Genomic DNA, 25,515 nt, shown 5'->3' on the forward strand with positions numbered 1-25,515 from the left:
TTCAAACCAATCTCAGCAATATTTGAGATCATTGCACATATGCACACACACACACATGTCTGACCAGCCTCTCCCCCATAATTTCTGGTTGCTCTCTGGACAGAGAGGCACTGGCAGAATGCGTGTGTCAAAAGGTTACGCAATCAGCCCACCACGCTGAGACAGCACAGACCTCTAGTGTGCTGTGGGGAGTCACTGTGTGTGTGGGGGGGTGTCTGAATGGTATTGGATAAAGGAGGGGGGGGGGTCTTCAGAGAGGGGCAACTCAGAGGGAAAATCTAACTGCAGGCTGCACTGAAGTTTTCTGTTTCTCAGATCTCCGCCCCTCCATGAATGTTATATAGTGTATACGGTGAAACCTGAAACTGCAGCAGGCCTATATTTGGTGCCCCACTCTCTTCTTGAAACTGTCATTGGACAGCATTATGAAAGGTAAGAGCCTTTTGATTATTGCTTGTATGATTACATTTTTTTCCAGTCAGAGAAGGATAAGTGAAATTATTGCTGTGTAGAGATATAATTAACAATTCATAAACATCTTATTATTTATTTATTTATTGACAGCTGTGCTCAGTGAAAGCTATTGTTTTAAAGGATCTCTGGCATATTTCATTTTCTTGATAAATCGCTGCAATATAAGTAAACTATGGGTTTGTCCATCTTATGAAAGGTCTGCAGTATTAAAACATGCTCAGGTGCAAAGACTGGACATCCAAGAGTCAAAACTTTAATAATTTTTGTTATCATATCCAGCACATTTTCCATGCTGATAATCATGCTGTACCATGCTGTGATCAGAAAGGAGATCAAATTGGACTCAATTGCAAATCTGCTTGTATGGAATGTAATTCATCAGTGCATAAATAACTTAATAAGCACGTGTTACTCATTTTGCAACATTTTCTTTCACATCTAGTGATGTCACATAAAACACGGGTATTATTTTGCAATCAAAGGTCTACTTGTAAATCAAATACTCAAAATTGTCTTACAAAATTGATGGGAAATCATAGCAGATTATTGAACTTCATCAAAGGTTAAACAATTATATTAAGTCATAACTTCCATCTAGATGTACAATACAGTAAGTATTCAACATCACATGCTGCAACTGTAAATCTTTATGGTGTACATGTAGATGTGTGACACTGATGTCCCTGTCTTATGTAACGAATCCAGTTATGTATTAGCCTGCGATTATCCAACTGTGGGAGCTTCAGGGTAGAGGACACATGTTTAGAAGAAGAGCTTGATTACTGCCTTTGTCCATGAGACGCCAGAAAACACTCATGATTATTCCCTGTTCTCAGGCTTTTGTTCCTACTTACAGTATATTGATATTATGAATAAGACTATGTACCATACTAATGTCTGAATGATCTACAGTATCAGTGTAGCCTTTGGTGGTTTTTGGGATTAGCTGGTTATCATAGAGGAGCAGACATTATGCTCAGAATTTGGTGGCAAACAGAAGGATGAGCTAAAGAACGAGTCAATATTGGACTTACATTTGACTGCAAGTAAGAAAAAATGAATGTTAATGTTCCTCTGTAGCTGGTGGATATGTAAATAATCAACTTGTAATAATATGTCAACAGTGTTTACAGCTTGTTCCCTCTGTCCACAATGCAGATGGTAAAGTATTCAACCATCTTATTTGATGGTTTGGATAGCTTGACCTGTACTAGAGACACCTTTCAGAAAAATGCCCCTAATGTCCTATATTTACGGAAGAGTTTTTCCAAAAGGCATGCATGTAGCTCAGCATCTTGATTTTGATGTTATGTTGATGCCTAAAGAATAAAGCCCTGTGTGGCTCCAGAGGGAGTTGTGTTAAGTCTGATAAATTGCCTCAAGCTACATAACTTGAGGCAGCAATGCTAAATCTCTACTCTTTTAAGGCCAATGACTGTATTGGGAGAAAACAGAGCCAATGATATCCAGTAAGTCAGCCAGACATTCATTCAATCAGTCAATCATTTAATAGGTCAGTCTGTCAGTCACTTCCTCAGTCAGTCCGCAGCTTTTCAGAGAGAGGTGAAGTTGGCACTGTTTCCTGGGATAAAGCTCCACTGTGCCTAGATGAGCTCATTCTCAGTCTTAGCATATTTTCTCACAGTGTGCCTCTCCGATGTTCTATAATCATGTATGTATGAAAACTATTTCAGCCTGACTATGTTACTAGAAATAATGATCATATTTAGTCTCACCATGTAAAAGGACTGTTTGAAGTGATTTATTTGGCTTGTGAATTGAGCTTCCCAGCATCCACATAGAAACTGTGAAAAAGTGAGGTAAACTGTGATCTGGCTGCAAAATCAGTGAGGATTCTCATTTGCCAGCACAGAACAGAGGGGCTGCTCCGCTTTTGTTGCACCAAGCCTTCATTCCCACCAAGTACCTTCTGAAAACAAGGGGCTCTATTTTTACCTCAGGCCACAATTTGGCTCCAGTGCTGAAGATGTTGGCTCCTAAAGGGTGTCCAACGCCCAGCCCCATCCAAACAGCACACACAGAGTCACTCTTGTGCTCCACCTCTGCCCTTTGCCAGTAAGAGCACATTCCTAAAAGTGGCTTCACACAAGGCTTCTGGCAAAATGGGATTTCCATCCCCCGTGTTGTTTTCCGAATGAAAAAAAAAAACAATAAACAAGCAGTTTCATTGGTCCTGGGAGTCCAGGTTACACAACATGTAACATGTTTGTTTGTGTGCATGAAGGAAGGGAAGGAGGTTCGGTGTCCACATGTATTCTTGGGACTGAATTAGCTCGAGCATGTCTCCTGCAGACTGATGACCAATTTGTTTGAATTTGGACTGCAGCAGTGACCATGATGTGCTTCAGAGAGAGGAACGGGGGTAACAGAAGGGCTGGTGAGAGGCCTTTTAATGCAACTTGACAGGACTGAGCACAGTCAGTGAGCTGTGTGTTTCCTCCACAGAGAGAAATTCTTTCAGCAGCACTGGCCCCTAAACAGAGTCTGGCTGAGGGCTTGACTAACTTCTAATGTGGTCATCGGTCACGTAACATCAAGTCATTATTGACCTCATCAAACACAGGAAAAGTAATAACATACCAACTCATCAACAGGCATATTTGTCACATCACATACACAATGGGAATTCTCCTTGTGAACTAGACCAGGTCCTGATATTCCTTCTTCTCTCTCCAAGCATTAAGTACGTTGAGTACCCCTTTACACGGCAGGGAACTATTTTTACATTTTATTTTATTTTTTAGATTTTACTACAAGTATACTTAATGTGCTTTACATTAAAACTGCATAAAGTAACATGTATATTAAAATATTATGAATGATATACAACCAAATGCAACAGTAACAGAAAAAGACACACATACACAGTAACATATAAGCATCTATTAAGGAAAATAGACCTGATCAGTCCAACTGGAGCCAAACAGTTCAGTGCTTTAAGGATTACTTGGTGAAATTTCTTGGTTCTGTTTTGTACTGGGAGCCAATGATGTGATTTAAGTACTGGAGTAAAATGTTTGGCTATGAGTGTACGCATAAAGACTAGCTGCTATGTTTTGAATTAGCTGGCGCTGAAAAAGGCAGGACAATAATTCATATAATTTATTCAGTCAGTCAGTTGAATCATATTGTGATGATTTGGTCATAGCATGTTTCCCTTCTATAAAATGTACGATTTGGAGCAATTCTTATTTTAACTAAATTAACAAAATTAGTTATTGAAGCTGTTGTTTTACACATAAAACTTGTAACTTGAAACTGTAAAATTTCATTTCCATTTGCCATATTGTGATTTACATCTCGATACTGAAAAATATCAATGTGACAATATTGATTTTAGACAAACCCAGCTCTAGTGGTGAATAAGTAAAATTTATAAATTAAAACTGAGCTGTAGAACATTGGATTGTCTTTTGTATTCTTTGTCCAATGAACTGGCATTGAAAAACAAAGCAATCAGATATGCTTCTCAGGATGCCTGAAATGATGAACTTCCAGCTGCATTCAGCCTTGCTATGACATTTGGACCATTGTCATCCTGCAGGCTACACATATGTGTTTCTCCTGTGTAATTTTTGTTTTTTCTTTTTCACTCTTTCTGATGTGATAGGACGCACAGATGACATGGAGAACATGTCCAAGGTGGAACCCTCCAATGGGCACAGCAGGCCCCTGGATATCGTGCCAAGTACAGAAGAGAAGATGGTAGACAGGGGTCAGTGGGGCAACAAGCTTGAGTTTGTTCTGTCAGTGGCCGGAGAAATTATTGGTCTGGGGAATGTCTGGCGTTTCCCCTACCTATGTTATAAGAATGGAGGAGGTGAGTGCTGGAATTACTTATCTCTTGTTTGTTATCCCGCAAAAGCTTGAGTTTCTGCATTTAGTTATTCATACATCAAAGGGGTGTGGGGCAGGATTGCAACCAAAACTTGGTTCAAACATGTTTTGATCTGTAGGGACATGTAATCAGTAGGTGTAGTACCCTTTTTCTTTCCCTTTGCTAGCAGTCCTGGCTGCACCATAATACTGCACACATTTTGTTGTTGAAAGAAATGTTAAATTGTTCCACCATAAATATACGGGTTCTGGTGGTTACTGAAAATTCCTTCTTTGCATTTGCTTGCAACCAATTGTGTAACAGCTAAAATAATCTTCTGAGAGGAAACGGTTTTGAATTAGCTTAGAAGGGGATAATACAAGGGTTAATATGTGATCTATTCCAATGAAGTTCAAGGTTTAACTGAAAATAGGAAAGGAGTCAAACAAATGTTTGTAGCCAGTTTGCTAATGACTGAAAGACCTACATGTGAGCTTCCTGTCAAAGGCTAAAACTGACAAACAATATGTCCTATAGTAAGTAAAATTCTTCAACTAACATAATTTTTCGAATTACTTTGTGTCATGATCTTTGCTTGTATACCAGTAGACTGCTTTAAATGTAGAAATGGTTATTTTCTAAATCTATTTTTGAATGAAAGAAAGAAAGACAGATAGATACTACTACTACTACTTCTACTCTACATTTCTTAAGGCCATATTGAAGGTATCTGAGAACTGTTCCTTATAATCTGTGTGCTTGTACAGGTGCCTTCTTTATCCCATACCTCATCTTCCTGTTTGCTTGTGGGATCCCGGTCTTCTTCCTGGAGACGGCACTGGGTCAATACACCAGTGAGGGAGGCATCACCTGCTGGAGAAAAATCTGCCCATTGTTTGAAGGTAATCTATCAATTTCCTAAAAGAAAATCGAGTTAATGGATGTTTAATTATGTTAAAAACACTTTACAACACCAAGAGCCCAGGAGTTCTAGAGCCATGCACTGACAAGATCTGTTTATTTTACACTTGTATGACATAATTAAGATGTTTCCTGTACTTTTTAAAAATGTAAGTGTGGGGGATTATCCATCTTCATGGTGTTTTGCATGTAAACGTAATGATATAATGATGACGGTATGTGTGCTACTCTGAAACAATGGGTTGCTTGTGTACCACAGAGGACATACCAAGATTTATGAGAACAAACCAGTGACAACATTTAAACATGTATGTGTGGGATGAAAGAGGAATTTCAGACATGCGTGTATCCTTTTCAGTGTACACTATGCATATTTGTTCATACAGGATATGTGTGACTTTGTGTGTCTGTGGTTGTGTGTCAAACCAGTACGTATGCAGGTGGGATGGTGGTAAATGTAGTTGTGATGGCTGCAAAGCAACCAGCACTGTTTCATTTCCTGCCAAATCTGTGCCTATTATATTGTATCTTGCATTTAAATTACTTTACAGTCATTTGAAAGTGCAGCAACAGTAAGCTGAGGGTGGGTTTAATCAAAAACTGCAATGGCCTTTTTTCCGAAGTTAAATTATGCCTCTTTGTCTTGTTTCTTTTTTCTGAATGAAACTGTCTGGTCATGGATTCAAAATAATTTCTGTGAGTCATTTGAGATAAACTACAGTTATTTCTTACATGTGAAGCTGCAAATTAAATCAAATTTGTAGTGTTCTTCTGCTGTCGAGTACAGCACAAAAGTACACTCACTGCAACCCTAGGTGTGCTTGTTTTATGCCATCCAAGCTGTCTTTGAGGCATAGTGTGAACAGAAAGTTCCAATAAGTCCGCCTCGCCCACCTTAAACGGTAGAGACTGTTATGATTGATACATTCTGCACATGCACATCCTTATTTCTACCTGATTTGTTCTAATTTCAGTAAATTAAGATGACCCCACTGCACATACTGCGGTGTTTAAAGCCATAATGCAGAGTTTCTCTTTGGTCCCAACTCACACGCCAAACCCAATTTTTTAAATATATAATACAGTTTTTTTTTATTTCCAGGAGTGGGTTATGCCACCCAGGTGATTGTTGCTCTGCTTAACGTCTACTACATCATTGTGTTAGCCTGGGCCATCTTCTACCTTTCCAACTCTTTCACTTGGGATCTGCCCTGGGCCTCTTGCAACAACACCTGGAACACAGGTGAGACACATGACACTATGCCAAAAGCAAAAGATGTGCTTCTGATAGACAAATCCAAAGTCTCCATTTTGACATGATTATGGAGGTCTGAATAAACGTTTTAGTCAACTGAGGATGACAGAATCCGTCTGTCGGTCCAACACATTTGGCCATACTAAAATATCTCAACATTCATGGTCCACAGATGAATCCTAATGACTTTGGTGATTCCTTTCCTTTTCCTATAAAGCCAACGTGAGGTTGACATTTTGGACTTTTAGTGAAATGTCTCAATAACTCCTGTTTTTTTTGCACAGATGTTAATTTCCCCCTCAGGATTAATTACTAATTTTGGTGATTGTCATTGTCGCTATCGTAAGTTAAATTTTTAACTTGTCCAGTATTTTGGTTTAAGTTTATATTTTCACCAAATACCTTAAAAACAAAGACATTCCCATCAGCTCTAGCTGTACTTTGCTAATTAGTGTATATCAGCATGCTAACACCCTAAGCTAAAATGGTGAACATGGTCAACATAACTGCTAAACATCAGCATGTTAGCATTGAACTGCTAGCATGGCTATAGACCTGTAGTAGCCTAGGGTTTATATAAACTTTAATGTTTCAAATATTGCAGTTATTTTCTGGTGTTCCCTAGCCTCATTTATTAATTTATAGTTTAATTGTATCTTAAGGTTGTGAATGTCCCTGCGCTATTTCACTTCTCTATCTCAGTGGTGGCATTATTTCGCTTGCCTGTGTGTAACTTGGAAACCTCAGAGAAAGCTTGGATTTCTTCACAGGACTGAATGTCTTTTTGTCTTTCCTTCATTCAAGATTCCTGTATGGCATTTCAGAGGGGGAATAGCTCCATCAATCACCATGAGAACACCACCTCTCCCGTCATTGAGTTCTGGGAGTAAGTGCCTTTTTGTATGGCCATGTCCTCAAATGGCCTTAGGTGCCAAGATAATCACCAAGTATTCAATAAGTAATTTAATCTTCTATTCTTAAATAAATACTGGATTTTTTTTGGCTTTTTAAAAATGTTTGATTGTTAGACTAGATACATCTGGTTTTGAAGTGTTGTAGCTTTGCTACAAGGGTTTTTGAATTGCTTATAGACCTATAGTTTCTTAGCTTCTGGAATATACTGGAATAGTGTGAGCATACGCTAAAAGTGGTATATAATCAATTCTAAGATTAGCTAAACTATTTCTAGTGTTTGTTCTATTTGTGTGTGTGTCCCAGGCGAAGAGTGCTGAGAATTTCCCCAGGTATTGATCACATTGGCTCTCTGAATACTGATCTGGTTATCTGTCTGGCCATTGCATGGGTCATCTGCTACTTCTGCATTTGGAAGGGAGTAAAGTCTACTGGCAAGGTGAAACCTCTCCTTCATTCATCACAGACAGATATTAATTATACAATAGAAATATGATAGTCAGATCATATCTTCAATGGCATTCTGCAGCACTTATAAAAGTGCTTTTTACACTTTGCTCTGGTTTTAATATATGCTTGCTGCATGGCCAGGTCTGCCCTCCTTATGCATGAAATAGAGGCAAAAATAATAAATAATACACAAACTGGGTAGCTAGCATAATCAGTGTTAGCCACGATGACTAAATGCTCAAAGATTGGCACCTACTGACCTACCTACCACCTAACTCAAACTTCATCAACTGAAAATCCACACACCAAACACAATATATTAATAATTTTTCCAGAACCTTGTATAACATTGTCACTGATTTAACACAATATAACAGTCAAATTTAAGTATAAACACATAAAGGTAGAATTTCAGAAAGGGAGGCATTGCCATAGGTCTTGTAGACATATTTCTGATTAGAAACTGCTACCGTTTCCCTTTAGGTGGTTTACTTCACAGCCACTTTCCCTTATGCCATGCTACTGATCCTGCTGATCAGAGGAGTCACCCTTCCAGGAGCCTCCAGGGGAATCCACTTCTACCTCTACCCCGACCTGGGACGGCTGTCTGACCCACAGGTAGGATGGAAATGCACTTCCAGACCTATAGCCTTCTTATCTTGAACATTCATAGAAACACAAACTCTTACACTAGCAGATACAATGCAAAACATTTTAATGCTTTCCAAAATGTTTTGATGCCTTAAGATTAAAACTTGAACAGTAATTTACTGCCTCAGGATACAGATTAATTAGACATCCATGCTGGTCATACTCATAAAATTTTTTCAGCACATCTTTAAGAACTTTAAGAACTAAGTTATTCAAAGTTTCGGGTCATGCAAAACCAGCTCATTCTCCCAGGCTCACTAAAAGTAATGCCATCTGCATTTAGGGCGCAAACGATTCATTGATTAAATCGATTACTAAATGCAAATTCTTTGCATAAAGTGTTTGTTTAATCCATACTATTATTAACTATTATTACTGTCGCACATCGCGCTTATGCCAGGGACAAAGAAGAAAGTGTCCAAGGTATGGGATTATTTCAAGCTAAAGAAAACAACAAGTCTGTAATGTTATCGTCCGTCCACCGTAAAATTAAACTTATGTCGCCTCGGCCACAGCACGACGGCACCTGATCGGAAAGCACCCGGTGTTCTGCCAGCGGACCACAGACAAGGTAACAGTAACTGCAACTTTAGCATTTAACTGAAATCATGATTGACTGTTGAGTTGAAGGCTAGCCAAAGTAAGCTGTTTCGTGTGCAGGATCGCTCATTTCCCGTTTCGCATTTCATGTGTGTTTTCTTGACAAAACGTGGTTTGGAGATCAGCGTCCGATGACAGAGCCGCTGTCAGCTCGTGTAGTGTGTGTCTCCCTGTCACTGATCAGTCACGTAGTGTGAACGCCACAACCACTTCAAGTCCACTACCACTAGAGCTCTGAGCAAGCTAGCTGCAGGGTGCTATCAAAGTTACAAAACAATGCCAAAAAAATTAATTTCTGCATTTGACCATTTCTTTTTCTCACTTATAACGTTAGTGTCAGAACATATCTATCAAGTAAATTTACACACAGCAGAAACACACACACTCTGCCCTTTTGAATGCCATTTTAACAGTTGGAAACGCGAGTTTTCATATAGAGCATGCCCCCTGGCTACCCAGAGGTGGAAGCTAGAAATTGAAGCTTGAGTATCCTGTCGTTATTTCTTTACAACTACGTCACTGCACTTCAAATAAAGAACTACTTGGCAAACTCTGCTTTCTCTGTCAATATAGTAATGATCAACACTGATTGGAAATTTACATAAAATGTGCAAAATTTTCCCTTTAAATCTGGCAGCAGTGTAGAGATACTGATGCTGACCAGTGACCCAAAAGTTGTTGCTTAAATCAGGACCATGTGGAGGAAGTTGCTATCATCTGGTATAACCATTATTGGTTTTGTATAAGGATGTCATTTTAGGAATTAAAAGCTTTCTATTGACTTCCCTCCTGGAAGAAATACATCATATTTCAAGAGTCTTTAATCAGCTTAGTAAAAACAAAGTGAACGTCAGAAAGGCTGGAGAAACACTGAGAGAGTCATGTTAGCTCGCCGGCTAACGGCGAGCAGTTGCTAATGTTATCCAGTACAAAGTTGTATCACTTTCCACATTACTTCATCCAACTAACCTATCCTGTGTACAACCGGTATGAGGTCAAAGCGTTGACTTAGCCTGCAAGTAAGGATGTAACGGTAAAAAGCAAATGGGGAGCGATTTGTTTACTAGCCTAACGCTATAGTGATGTAAGGCAGGGCAGCCAGCTAACGCTACATTAGCTCAGATCTGCCGCTGTTTGCTTTCAATTTAGATTTATTGTCTTTTACCGATACTCAGGTAAACAGCTTATCCACCACTCAGGCATATAATATACAAAAATGCAACAAAACACCGACAATAACACAGAGGAAGATCCACTAACGGTACAGTAAAGTTTAATGTAGTAGACCTAAATTTATTAGTTATGCATTTTAAATAAATAAATTTATGAGAATTGATACCCAATTATGAATTAACATTCATAAAATCAGAATTTCCTCGTTAAGGGCACCACCGGAGTTGTTATAATCCTAGAGTCTCCGGACCTCTTGGTAGTTTTGAATAATTATACAATTATTACTAGTGATCAGTTAGTTAATAATCGCTCAATTATCTTAAATCAGTCAGTCAGTCTCATATCTAAAGGGTCAATTCTCTTGGCAGGAACTATAAATAGGCAACACACACAGCTCTTGATTATATTACAGTGAATTTATTCTCTAACTAAGGTGATAAAAAGATGGTTGGATACAGGGAACATAAACATTTGCTGAACAATGAGCCTGGAGGTTCGACTGTGGGAAGCATTTGACTCATACAGCATAGAAGAGCTACTGAAAGTAAACTAATGCTATGATTTAGGAGTTAAAATGGACATCTGATCACAGAACGTGTGTTGAGTCTTACTGCTTGTCAACAGTCTGCTTTTGGCCTGTTGCACGGGTCCCACGCTAGCTGCCGATCCTGGCTTTTTGCTAGGGATTCTCCAGGGTTCTCCGTGTCTGATTGAAAACGCTTCCTCCGTCTGGCAATTCGGCTGTTTTCAGATTTCCTTCGTTGTAGCTGGCGAGACCACGTGGCTTGGTCTGACCTCGGTGAAGTTGGCTCGACGAAAAAGGCTTAAAATGGAACTTGGTCGTTCCTGAATTAGTCCAGTGTAACTTAACGGACTGATAACTTTAACAAACAAAAGAAATAAAGAAAATAAAACAAACTGAAGGCAGATCGATGTCGCGGCACTTCAGGTGTGTAGCTTCAGGCGAACAAAGGGCCTGTTTGTTTCGCTGGCCGAGTCTGGGCGTTGCCTGGCGAGGCACGCCACACGTGCCGAAGCGTCCAGAGGGACGAGCAGGGTGGCAGAGCCAACAGCGAAGAGAAGAGAGGAGAGCGAAGCGAGGTCGCGTGTCGCTCTTTTGTTGTCTGGGGCGTGGTTCCCCAGGGGGCGTCTCAGGTTTCCCATGGGACTGCCTTTCTAAATTTAATGTTTAAAGAAAAGAAATCTATTTGCACGTATTATAATGAAACATTTTCCACAATCGAACCTCAATGGTTGAATGGTTGTACTGTTCTAGGCATTTGGTAACAGGAAACAATTGTCACATTAGTGGTCAGGATATTTATACATTTAACGGCATTTCCGACGAGGGCATGTAATACTTATTTCGCCCACTTGGGGGAGCTCAGGTTACATGAGGAAAGCTTGGATTAAATCAAAGATCGTCTCTCCTTAGGAACTGGGAGAATTTGTTGATTCATCCTTAAATTCAAGCTGGCGATTAAGAGTATAGTAAAACATTTCTTTGTCATCATTTCTAAAGGGATTTTGTAGGAAAGTATTATGCACAAGCATTGATTACATCAGATGAAGGGGTGTCTTGCTGAAAATAAAAACACTGCACAAGTAACTTCTTTTCAGCACTAATATCAACAACAGATAGCAACAACAGTTAACATAACTGCTCAAATAGAGGCAAACGTAATCAGGTAACTAAAGATTTAAGTAGATTTGAGTATTTGGAGACTGCAGTCCTCTGTCATTGAAAGTTCAGCTGTCCTGGACAATGTCACACTTAGGTGAGACAGGGGTTTTCCTTCCACATTTATTCCATGTAAAATGCACAAATCCACACCGTTGTTCACTACATTAAACTAACTGTTGTAAAGTGTGACAACAATCTCATTTATAATATTCATTCTAGCTCACTAACCTTTTCGTTATCATCCAGTACATTTAGCTGTGTTGACATTGCTGAGCCTCAGGTGAAAGATACACTGATAGTAATCTTAGTTACTGAAAAGCAAACAGGCGAGCTAACAATGTAGCACATCGGCTAAATGCAGTAAATGTAACATTATCATGTAACGAGCATGGATTAGTTCAACCTCAAGCAGCTGATACTGTAACATTGCAGTGGGAGTTTACCTGAGTTTCCAGCATGTTTTGTGAAGCTGTCTCCCTGTCTGTCTATAGCCGCTATCACACTGCCTTTTTTTCCTTGGTAGAAACTGAGCCTGAACATGTCTGGAGAAAAGCCACATACTGCATGCTGGTGTTTCTGCGTTGATTGCAGGATCTCTGTATGAAAGCGGTTGTGTTTCGGGTTATGCTCGCTCATGAGTTCCAGCAAGTATGCATACCTGGTTGCAATGTTAAAACCGCACCGCTAGTGGCCGCTGAAAACTCTATAATGCCCCTTTAACTTCAATTATAATAATTGTGTCAGTGTTGTGACACAGCTTGTTTTTGCTGCCCTCAAGTGTTAATAACATTACATTACATCATATTTTTAAACTGAACATAAGCAGTTTTAACAAACAAGCAATGCTGCTGCAGTTTTTATTGAGGGTACAGTATCATTTAATAATGTGTGCAGCAGAATGCTAAGGACTTTTCATTACTGAATAAAGAGAATTGACTGGGGAGGGTGGTGGTAACATGGACTTTTCAATTTATTCTTTACTTGCTGTTAGATTGCAACCAGTGTGAAAAAGAGGGGGCCTCTTCAATCCCTCTCAGGGCTCAGGGGATGAATACAAGCCCAGTGTGTGCAGGCCAAGACAAGCTAGGCTGGTGGAGTGGATGCATTGGGAATACCTGCCTTTGTCTTATGTTGTGTCCAGAGCTTATGTTGTTGGTTGGGCCCCCAGTCAATCAGATCTTTAGTGCTGGCTGCCAGCTATCTAACACATGCCCCAGTGCCCTGGGAGCACTCTGCTAGAATTGTAAGCATAAAGAGAAACCTCATTTGAATTTTGAAGTGTGAGTGAGTTTTCAAAGAGAGGTTGGAAAAGCGCTGCACTTTATGCCTAGGCAGACTGGGATGGATAATATTCTTTGCTGGGTGGGTGATGTCAGGATAGTGGTGGGGTTAAGAGTTTTGGGGTATGGAGTTTCGGGATTTGATGCATGGGGAGTCGGACTGTGTTTTTAGAAAGAGATGAGGTGTGTGAGAGGAGGTGACTCACCTCACTTTAATATGAAAAGGTACATAGAAGGCTGTGTGAAAATCAGCCTTGCAAGGGACATCACTTAGTTGAAAAGACTCCACAACTAGCTTGTCTGTGGCTCTGGTGCTGCTGTGGTGGAGAGCAGTCCCTAACACTTGATGTAGTAAGAATTTGGTGTTTCATGACATTACCTTTTGTGTTGTTAATGAATGTTTCCATAACAAACAGCAGACACAGGCCTTTCTCATAAGTGTGGCTTCAATGGTAATGTGGAAATCCACAATATTACATTTTGCAGCGGATAATGTTAGTAACTGGTCAGCATTAGTAACTGGTCAGCGTTAGTAACTAGTCAGCGTTAGCCAGCGAGCTAACATTATCTAACTTGAGCCAACTAAAGCAAAAAATCATACGTTTCCCATGCTTCACAGTAATGTTAGTTTACCTGTCCAAAAGGATGAAAGCCAACTCTGTGTCGGTTTTTATATCCAAAACAAAGAGGTCTCTCTGTGACTCAAACACCTTTCCGATGTTGACTGTGTCAGAGGTAACAGAATAACCCGGCAAGTGGATCGTTTTTATGTGAGGTTACAGACCCTTCTCACACAGGCAATAAAAAAGTAATTAATTTCATTTAAAAAACTATAGCCCCTTTAAAAAAAAAAGTCCTGATCAGCAGACAGAAGTAACTTTTCCCATGGGACACCTCAAGGTCAACATAACAAAAAACTAAAACAAAAAATGTTATGTGAGTTCACCTGTGTTTAAATTGTTATTACTTATCATTATTATTATTATTAATTGTTAAATATATTTCTCTATTTGATTATCTTGTTCCTATTCTGTCCTAAGGTATGGATGGATGCTGGAACTCAGATCTTCTTTTCCTATGCCATCTGCCTTGGTTGCCTCACCGCCCTGGGAAGCTACAATAAATATAACAACAACTGCTACAGGTCAGGACTGAAAGGATAATGCATTTTGCCTTACTACAGAACAATACCTCTATATTCTGTATTTAACCTGTTGATTTACCTTAAATTACAATAAAAGTTTACATGAAAGGAGTAAAATCTCTAGTCCAGACAATGTTGGGTCCCAGCCCATTAAAACAGTTAATGCAGTTCTTAATTGTTATGTGCCCCTCTGTGTTATTTCCAGGGATTGCCTGTGCCTCTGTTTCCTGAACAGCGGTACCAGTTTTGTTGCAGGTTTTGCCATCTTCTCCATCTTAGGATTTATGTCCTATGAGCAGAACGTGCCCATCTCAGAAGTGGCTGAATCTGGTTCGTTTTTCTTTTACTTTTTTTCTTTCTTATGCTAAAAGTGAGGCACTGCAATTCAACCAAAATACTGTGTATATATATATACACAAACACACAAACTCACACACACACACACACACACATATATATATGTATAGAAAGAGAGAGAGAGAGAGAGAGAGAGCGCGAGAGAGAGAGAGAGTGAGTACACCCCTCACATTTTTGTAAATATTTGTAAAAATAGTGCTGGGTTGCATTGTTATGCGCAAAATTAAATAATGAATTGTAAAGTACTGGACTACTATATACACAAAAGTGCAATAACATGTGGTTTGCAAACACTTTAAACAAATAAGGTGCTTTTTACCAGCAGTATTCCCTTTACATTGTAGCAATAAAATATTTCTTGTAAATCTCAACTTAAACATTAATGTAATCAAATCAAATATAAAACTAAAGCTATTTGCCTCTGCCAGGGCATTACCTTTTATCTAGCTACCATCAGAGTCCAGTTTTATTGGGTTTTTTTCTGAACAGGTATCAGCAGAAACATTTTTCTTTCATCAGGGAGCAGCATAAACAGTCTAGGGCAGTCTAGTAGCAAGTGTCCCTGTTAGAGTTAGAGAGTGAAGTGGTCAAGCGCAAGGTGCCAATATATCCTCATCATCATGGATCATGTGTAAAATGAGGCTATTATTGATGTATGATTCATGCATGAGGGTGATTCATCACTAGTTTACTTACTTAAAAGATACAGACATTATTATTATTATATGTTATTATATGTTATTCTGTCACCATTTTGATATCATAAAGGTCACTCACTTTAGATGATCAGAAAATGATTTATTTAGCAAGCAGGACAGGTTTAGGGGAATGTGCGAAAACAACCCCCCCCCCCCCCCCCCCCAAAAAAAATGTTCCCTGAAAGCCATGGCATGGTTCGCACATTGTCTCTATGGTTTTAATGACATTGTTGATATGATACAATCCAAACTCAGAACTTGAGCAAGAATGACCAATAATGCTATTTTTAATGAGAAAATGACATTTAAAATCTGTTTAACTCAGGTCCAGGTTTGGCCTTTATAGCCTATCCCCGTGCTGTGTCCATGATGCCTTTCTCCCCTCTATGGGCCTGCTTTTTCTTCATTATGATTGTTTTTCTGGGACTAGACAGTCAGGTGAGACCAACATTTGCAGCACAATATCACATTTTCAAATGATCACAAAGTACCGTGAATTATTTATCTAGCAAATGTGCATGGATCAGCATTGTTTAGCAGCACACAGTACACTCACATGCACAAACAAACAAACATACATACACACATATAAACAATACAAATATCTTGTACTTTTTTCTTGATCAGTTTGTGTGTGTGGAGAGCCTGGTGACAGCCATGGTGGACATGTATCCCTCCACCTTCCGGCGTAAAAACCGCAGGGAGCTTTTCATCCTGGCAGTGGCTGTGGTGTCCTTCCTCTTTGGGCTCATCATGCTGACAGAGGTTGGTCTCAGTCACCTCACTTCATAATGTTTTTATAGAATTATCATGTACTCTTGCCCAAAGGATGGTAACCGTACATCACTAACTTCTATGTAAAATCACTTTAATCAGCTATAATAAAATAATACAAAGAACATAAGAAACAGTGGCTTACTTGCAACTGTGGCTTGATGGAGCCCTTTTGTGTTTCACTCCTAACAGAAGAAAACTTTCTTGTCTTTGAGATTGATGACAATCTACCAAACTCATGCTGCTTCTTGTTAGCAGCCTTCGGTCCACAGCAGATTCTCTTCAAATCCTGTTATGCCACCAAATGTTTCTTTATCTCTGTGTTGTCTTTTCAACAAAAGCTTTGCTGTGTAACACTTTGCAGAGTTGTCTTCCAGTATAAAATGGCTTTCATTTTAAACCCATGTTTGTCTCCACAGGGAGGCATGTACATCTTCCAGCTCTTTGACTACTATGCAGCCAGTGGGATGTGCCTTCTCTTTGTGGCTGTTTTTGAGACTGTTTGCATTGCTTGGATTTATGGTGAGTGTGTTAGCAAGGCTGTTCTGGAATACTTGAAGGGGGTATTTAAAAGACAAAGGCTTTATTCTTCCTAGGCACTATTCATCCCTGTCCACACAGCCTCACAGGCTCTGTTTCTTGGACCCATAGATTGAGAGGCATAAGGTAGAGTGAAGGGGGTGTTATTTCAATCATTTGGTTTATTTACTGAAAACCAATAATAAGAAAATCACAATTCCTGCCAGTCATGAAGATTCTTAATGTAATGTGTTTCTTTATACATTTCTGCTGTTCAAATAGAGTGAATCTTGACACAGATGATAGATATTAGATGATTATATATATATATATTATATATATTAATGTCGCCACTGTGTTTCCCTCATCTCCCCTAGGTGCGGACCGTTTCTATGACAACATAGAGGACATGATTGGCTATCGCCCTAGCCCTGTCATCAAATACTGCTGGCTTTTCTTCACCCCTGCAACATGCTTTGTGGGTTTCCCATTAATTTGTATTATACATACTTTTACGCTACTCTTGTGAAAGCAGAGCATCCTCTACTGGCCAACACTGAAAATACATTTCAATTTACAAACTTCTGCAAATGGTTAAATAAAGCTTTCTTTATCTACAGTATATGTTAAAAAATAAGACAGAATTTAATGATCTTGATCAGCTATTTACTTTACTGGTATTTCAAATATCAGATATGTAGCATAGTCAGCATCTAACCTTACAGACCATGAAATCTCTCTCTCTGTCTCTGTAAACAGGGAACCTTTGCATTTGCCTTGATCAAGTACTCACCTCTGAAGTATAACAATGAATATGTATACCCATGGTGGGGCAATGGCATAGGCTGGACCCTGGCCCTGTCTTCCATGCTGTGTATTCCTGTCTGGGTAGCAGTGAAACTGTACTACACCCCTGGAACACTGAGAGAGGTAAGTTTTGCCTAAATTTAGATGCAAATGAATAACTGACTCTGCCAGTGAATAATAACCCAACTCTGCAGTTCCCTGCAGAACCTTTCAGTTCATTGTTTTGATTCCATGGCCTGCAGCTCAACTGTTCAGTTCATTCTCACTGCTGTCACTGAGCTTGTTTCCGGGTCTGAGAAACCCACTGTACACTACCTTCCCAGAACCAAATGGCAGACAGAGAAGTTAGCAACTAGCTGAATGTAGTGGAACATTTGGCAGCTAAAGACCCAAATATTTCCCTCAGGAGGAGACGCTGAAACTGAGCTCGGATAGCCAGAAAGACAACTCCAAATGATTGTTGTTGTTGCTCTGTATCTGCTGGACGTGGTGTGTCATTTGAATGATAAACAAATAGATCCTGTTATCATATCATTTCAATAATACAAAGTGTAATTCAGTATGGAGCAGTACGATCAGTGCATGGTGCAGCTGTCTATGGTCAGCTTAAAGCTAGACTGCTATTTGCTCAAAAAATATGGATCAAACGTTTGAGTCAAGTTTTCAAACTGTGTAAGCTAACAGAATGTTGTCTGTTGAGTCCCACAGGCCTGACTGAACAGGTTAAAGAACTATTTTGTTCCTCAGTCTGTCAGAGTTTGGGTTCTGGGTAGGCCTCTCTGTTCCTAGCACTGAATGTAAAAGGAGCGATTAAATTGAACTGTTGCACTGTGGCCACTTATTTGTAATGTCTGATGTAATATACAGGTTCATCTCAGAAAATCTGAATATCATGAAAAGTATTTTTTTCCCGTAATTTAAGTAAAAAAATTAAACTTTCATATATTCTAGATTCATTACACATAAAGGGAAATAATTCATGCCTATTTTGTTTTACTCTTAATGATTACGGCTTACAGCTCATGAAAATCAAAAATCCATATCTCAAGTTTCTAATACATTAGAAGAAAAAATGTATAATACAGAAATCTAGACCTTTTGAAAAGTTGAAAAGTTAATTTATGCACTCAGGACGGGTCTCCTTTTGCACAAATTACTGCATCATGGTGGTGTGGCATGGAGGCAATCAGCCCGTACCACTGCTGAGGTGTTGTGGAAGCCCAGGCTGCTTTGATAGTGGCCTTCAGCTAGTCTAGTATTGTTGGGTCTGCTGTCTCTCATTTTATAGCCCGTAGATTCTCTATGGGGTTCAGATCAGGCATGCTGGCTGGCCAACCAAGCACAGTAATTCCATAGTCAGCAAACCAGTTTCTAGTCGTTTTGGCACTGTGTGTGGGGTGTGTGTTTCCAAGTCCTGCTGGAAAAGGAAACAGCATCTCCATAAAGCCTGTCAGCAGATGGAAGCATGAAATGCTCTAAAATCTCCTGGTAGATGGCTGCATTGACTCTGGAGTTGATAAACACAGTGGACCAACAACAGCAGATGACATGGCACCCAAATCATCACTGACTGTGGAAACTTCACACTGGACTTTAAGCAACTTGGATTCTGTGCTATTCCACTCGTCCTACAGACTCTGGGACCTTGATTTCTAAATGATAAGCAAAATTTACTTTCACCTGAAAAGAGACTTTGGACCAGTGCCTCTGAGCCATGATCCAGTTGTGTTTCACCTTAGCATGGGTCTCTGGTTTAGGAGTAGCTTGGCGATGCAACTCTTGTAGCTCATTTCCTGGACCCGTCTGTGCCTTGATGCACTGACCCCAGCCTCAGTCCACGCATTGTGAAGCTCCCACAAGTTCTTGTATCAGCTTTGCATGACAATCCTCCAAAGCTGCAGTCATCCCTGTTGCTTGTGCACTTTTTCCTACCACACATTAACCTCCAAGTCAGCTTCCATGAATATGCTTTGATACAGCACTCTGTGTTTCAGCACTAACCTTCTGTGCCTTACCCTCCTCGTGGAGGGTGTCAATGAGTCTTCCCCATGATATTGGCTGTGTGTACTGAACCAGACTGAGAGATTAAAGGCTTTTCTCAGGTCCACATTTTGTCCTTTATTCTAATATTTTGAGATATGGATTCTTGATTTCTATGAGCTGTAAGATGTAATAATCAAGATTAAAACAAAAAAGGCACGAAATATTTCCCTTTATGGGTATCTAGAATATATGAAAGTTTCAAATTATGAAATATATGGAAAACCTTTCACAATTCTCATTTTCTGATGCACTTGTATGTTCGTATTATTTGTTCAGGTTAAATGCATAGGTTAAATGTTTTGTTTTTGATGTATGTGAAACAGTGTAGGTCTTGTGATGCAAGGCAAATTTCAGAATTTTTTTTATAGTCAAGTGAAATCAAATCAGATCAACTCAAATAATGTCAATATTGTGTTTACAGTTGCACTGCCCCAAGTGGTAATAAAAAATAAATCAAACAATTAAGTAAGAACTAACAAGTTGACAGAGTTATGTATTGTATTTTTAACAAAGCCTAAATATCATAGTTATCTTAAATTCTTAAAAGGGTTAGTTCCACAAAGTTCTTGTGGTCTAGTGGTTAAGGCGTTTACCAAATAACAATGTCCCTGGTTAAAAATTCAGTGGCGAACCTTTGTTGCATTATACCCATTTCTTTCCTCATTTGCTTTCTGTTTTATACTGCCATATATTGCATTACTGATTCTATTGAATAATCTCTTAGATAATGTTACAGCTTGCATCATTAGGTGACTTACATTGATTCCAATATATTAAATATTTTGTTTGAAAATGTCATCAATTTTATTTCACTGATATATAACTAATTTTCCACCATTTTATCAATTTTACATCCACAGCGCTTTGCTCTCTTGACCACTCCGTCCACTGAGTTACCGAAGACAAAGCAGGAACAGGAGAGGCTGCTAGCCATCTTTGCAGCAGATGGCGACAGCCTCCATCAGAAATCACCTCCCACTAGACGGCTACTTCCCTGTTGATGAAAAGGAGTCTCATTGCTAGAGACTTGAGGTGGGAATCAGAGGCTTGTAGGGGTCAAAGGTCACTCCTCAGCTTTGACGCTCTATCTGGCCGCCTCCCATCTCTCTCTGCAATACCTCACCAGACAAGGTGGCGAAACAGGCACAGTGCAGACTTTAAGAGTCCCCTGACCTGTAACTGCTGATCTGCTGCTGGAGCTTTCTACTTTGTACACTGCCTTCAACACGCAATATAATGGCATCTTACTTAAAAAGTTACATCCTTTTTTGGAGAGTGTTACCTTCTGATTTGCCAGTGGCAGAGTCACGTGTACATTGCAAAAAATGTGGCCATTGTTGTTACACAGTGGCTAGGAATTTACATTTGATCGTGTCTGCTTTCTAAGGAAGCATTTTTTTCCTTTTATGGACATCTCTAATGTTCAGGTAGCCTGACATGACATTCCGTTACTGTATTGATTCTTACAGCTGGCTGCTGCGAATGGAGCGTGAGAGATGTCACATGAGTTCACAGATCATAAATGTTCACTTGAATAAAAGCTGTGTGTAAAGCATGTTTGTAATGCATACAAAGTACGAGAGTATAGAGTATTCCATCTATCAATCCAATCATGCTGATGTGTAAATATTTTTATATACTATACGGTAGTGAGCTATCACCTCAGGATGTAAAATGTTCTAATTAAAAAATTCATTCTAAATCATACTAATAACCAATACTTGAAAATTAGAAAAGAAGAATTAGATTATAAATTTACATTTAGCTGAACTGACCACAAATCAACTTAATTATTTAACGTTAACAATTAACGTTATGTTGATTTATTCAAAAATTATTTTGCTTTGATGAACATTGCAGAGTTACATGAATATGTTACATGCTTGTTTCAATCTTCTCATTATTCACATGATTTTAATTTAGTTGCCTTATCTCTATATTATATTATACATTATAATGCGTGCCAGAAGCAGTCATGTTGTGCCACTTAGATGGAACAGGGGAGGCTGGTTAAAGCGTTTCATTCCAAAATGAACATCTCTCATGTCGTCTTTTTTTCTGCTGTATGATAATGAACTTCAGCAAGTGTTTCCTCAGATGTTGGAATAAATATGATCATTGATTACTGATAGGGGACACTTATATAACTTTTTACTACGCTAAAATAATTTTTTATGATAAATAAAAAATACTTTAATTTGAAACATACATTTCTGTTGAAATATATGTTTATATTTTGTGGGACCTACAATTTATTATTCAATGTGTGAATTGTCTGAAATTAATTCATGTGTATAAATTGATGATAAAAAAATTCTAAACTTCAGCAGTACAGTTCTCATTTAAAGTAACATCCCATTCTTGAATAATATTCAATTATTTATGTTATACCTCATTTGCATTAGGTAATCTAGTATTACTTGATATTACTTATTAGTATTTAGGAATTTAGGAATACTGTGGTTTGTGTAAGATGATGTGCTGTCTTCAAAAATGTATTGTTTTACGTACTTTTACATTTATAGCAACACAGTACAAAGTTGCAACATGTACAACTAAGTAAAATACAATGTGTTTAATCTTTTGGGTAGTTGTGTAATTGATTAACACTATAGTCAACTGTATCATAGAGCCTCAATTCCCTTGAAATAATAATAATAAATAAGTATTTGAATATACGACAGGTGTTAAGCATTGACAAGTTCATGCAATGTTCCATAATAAAATGTTAACATATTGTCTCAGTGATCCTGGTAAAAATATGTTTGTATGTAACACATTGTAATACAAACAATACACTGTAGAATATGTCTAGACTCAGTATGTAAACAAGTAGCTGCTGCAATCCATCCATCCAATAACATTCAGTAGCAGACTATATAATTTATTTTATTGCTTTTTTATGTGTATTATCATTAGAATTTTTATCAAAATGTGTAAAAGCTACGACATACCCTATATTCATCTGTCTTAATACGTAACTCTCAAAATGCCACCTATTATAAGGCTTTAATAGATTTAAAGACAGAAGTCAACATAAATGAGTGAATTCTATAAATATAATCCTTGAAATTGGTTGAGTTCATCATACCAGTCACCATAAACAAACAAAGAATAAGTAAAAATATGTGGTGACTTCCTAATGTGTCCATTCCTTGATTTTCTCCACCGATCAAAAGAATCCAAACAATTTTTCATAAAAATGAATCCAAGTTGAAATAAATATCGTACCTTCAGCTTTCATCCTTTGTAGGGCAGGCTACCGGTATTTTCATAGCCTACGTCTCTTAAAGGCTACACTAATTGATATTCTCTAGATCCTAGTAAGTCAAAATAATGTCTGAGTTTTAATTATTACTTATATGATGTCAATGGTTGTGGAAGTATTCAGATCATTCACCTAGTAGTAAAAGTGGCAACACACAGTGTAAAAATACTCCATTACATTCAAAAATGTATTTAAAAATACAGAAGTACTATTATCAAACTGTATGAATTTAATATTTTACAGTTGCATAAACAGGGAAGCAGCATTTTAACATTGTAGCTGGATGAGTTGGAATTATTTTACTTTTATCAACTGCAGTTTAACCCGACAATTCATCATGTTTTATGTTTTGGATGCTAAATCTGAATACGCACAAAAAACTAATAATTACAGCCATCAGATGAATGTAGTTGAAATACACAATATTTCCCTCTAAAATGTAGAAGTTTAAAGAACAGGACATAGACATTGAATTTACATACAGTGTACAGTAGACTAGGTACTTGAGGAAATTACATTACACCACTGTATAATCTACGGTATACAATGAAATAATTACATAAAGCATCTATCTGCATCTGATTTCCTAGCCTTTAGGTGGTGCACGTCGACATGTAACTGTGCTGATGTGCCCAGACGATAAACTGTAAAAAAAAATAAATTAAAAAAAATAAAGCCCAGACGTGGCTTGTCGTTTTGTTGGTCTGTATTAAATTTGTCCAGCGGGGGTCGCTGTAGTCATTATTCTGAATCGTCACTGTTTACGGAAGTCCGAGTGACGTGTCACTGTCCACTGAAGCATTGTGGGAAGGAAAGTGGAGCTGACGGCCGCTGATGGCAGAATGCTCAATTTGGCGAATATCTTCGATTAGTGAGCAGCTTTGACAACAGAAATTACGGGAAACGATGCTACTTGACGAAGCTAATGTCAACGGGCTTTGAAGAAGAGGAACATATGCCGGTGTCATCGCTGCTGTCCTGCGCACGGGCGCTCAAAGCAGAGAAGTGGGATACTGTGTCTATGGACCGCGACGTTTTTATTTTATTTTCTGAGGGAGCCGAGTAAAGTAGCACGGATTATATTCCCGCTGTGGATGGGTGGGGGGCGACCGTACTCCCGCATTCCTTATCGTTTGAAGTTTCTTGAGATATATGTCAAAGACGCCGTCAAAGATGTCGACCAGCAGTCCCGAAGCGGTGAAGAAATTGCTGGAGAACATGCAGACGGACCTGCGGTCTCTGTCCATGGAGTGCAAGAAGAAATTCCCCCCAGTAAAAGAGGTTAGCCGGCTAGTTAGCTGTACTGAGCCGTTACCTCGGTTGTCTCGTTTCTGAATCTGATTTTATATTTGTAGTAATGTAGATTTTTACATATGTTTTTTTGAGCCCGGTACCACACCAACCTCCGGGCCTCTGTTCTGTTGTGGGATGTGGACAATGAGTTGTCTTTATACTGTACGGGTAAAATTAAGTTATATCAGATACTGGGCCTTCCTGCCGACCAGGCGTTCTAATAAATGGATATACATGTGTTTAAAATGACCTGTGTCACACGGTTGGGTTAATATTGCTAAAGTGAAGCATTCATATGCGGGTGGGTGGGGGTGATAAACTCAGCTGACCCACGTTTTAATGTACACAGTAACGTACAGTACACCTAGACTAGTTAGCTACACATTTTGTTGTCAAGTTATTTAGGATGCATATTCTCTAGACACACAAGTTAGCAGTGTCCCACTGTTCTGAACTGCATAGAAGTACGGTACCTTTTAAGGGTGAGTTCACCCAAATGTCAAAAAACATTTTCTAGCTCACCCTGAGTAGTAGCAACATAGACAGTAAAACTTGGGCAAATGATAATGATTTCATTGAGTGGCACTAGAGATAAGATGTTAAATAATGGGTTTTGATTATTAGTTGAATGAATGTCTGCTTTTAGAAGACAATGGATTGGAAGTTAATCTACCTAATAGTTTTATTCCCACTTTGCATTCACTTATTGTTAGATGGTGGTGCTGTACAGTTGAGGCGGATTATTGTTCAGTCATGCAATCAGAAAATACATTCCCCATATATGACCTGATACAGTGTCAATCCATCCAATACAATACAATACACTTACAATATATTCCTCACTTGTGCACCATAAATTCCGTGAATTATCTTAAACAAAATGTGACATTTTCTCTAAACATGTTCTCATTTTATTAATGCTTTGAGCACCTCAAACTAATTTCTTGTCAACCCAAACCAAACCATCAGCATGGCTAGATGGATATACCACTAGAGCAAATGATGCTAAGGTGAGCTATTTCAGGGAAATGTTTTGTTTTTGACATTTGTCACAGAGTCCTTGCTCTACACATGTCTGTGTAGGATCTCACATTGCAACTTGGTTTCACAACAAGCTCATACACATGTTTTGTTTTTTTATATTCCGTTGGAATGACTCGCTGTATGCGGCTGCTGACTGGCTTCGTTGTATGGCAGTGTTGGTGACATCGTGGCTTAGTATGAGAACAGACTAGTACAAGGAGGTGTGATGTCATGACCTTTTACAGTGTGTGTGTGTGTTGTTAGATTCACACATAGAAGACAACAGTCAACCCAGCTTTTATGATTCCACTTTACCCCAAATGACACAACCCTCTTTATTACATTATCCAC

At 38.7% G+C, this 25,515-nt stretch overlaps 1 protein-coding gene across 1 annotated transcript; it reads left to right on the forward strand.

The window, feature by feature from the left end:
* The first annotated feature begins 231 nt into the window (after window positions 1-231).
* Window positions 232-21,788, forward strand: LOC119884575 (sodium- and chloride-dependent GABA transporter 2-like). Its single transcript, XM_038694961.1, has 15 exons — window positions 232-432; window positions 4,106-4,315; window positions 5,080-5,214; window positions 6,336-6,476; window positions 7,293-7,374; window positions 7,707-7,839; window positions 8,334-8,468; window positions 14,279-14,382; window positions 14,588-14,712; window positions 15,763-15,875; window positions 16,065-16,202; window positions 16,631-16,733; window positions 17,108-17,208; window positions 17,490-17,660; window positions 20,441-21,788. The coding sequence occupies exons 1-15, from the start codon at window positions 426-428 to the stop codon at window positions 20,579-20,581; spliced, it is 1,839 nt and encodes a 612-aa protein (XP_038550889.1). The 5' UTR covers window positions 232-425; the 3' UTR covers window positions 20,582-21,788.
* Window positions 21,789-25,515: the final 3,727 nt, after the last annotated feature.

This window comes from Micropterus salmoides, unplaced genomic scaffold (genome assembly GCF_014851395.1).
Source record: "Micropterus salmoides isolate LMB-PRFRI ecotype aquatic unplaced genomic scaffold, ASM1485139v1 Ms_hic_scaffold_355, whole genome shotgun sequence".
NCBI classification, from domain to species: domain Eukaryota; kingdom Metazoa; phylum Chordata; class Actinopteri; order Centrarchiformes; family Centrarchidae; genus Micropterus; species Micropterus salmoides.

Coding starts and splice junctions, on each gene's coding strand:
- LOC119884575 (XM_038694961.1), top strand. Junction 7,375..7,706: donor CCCGTCATTGAGTTCTGGGA/GTAAGTGCCTTT, acceptor TGTGTGTCCCAG/GCGAAGAGTGCTGAGAATTT. Junction 14,383..14,587: donor TATAACAACAACTGCTACAG/GTCAGGACTGAA, acceptor TGTTATTTCCAG/GGATTGCCTGTGCCTCTGTT.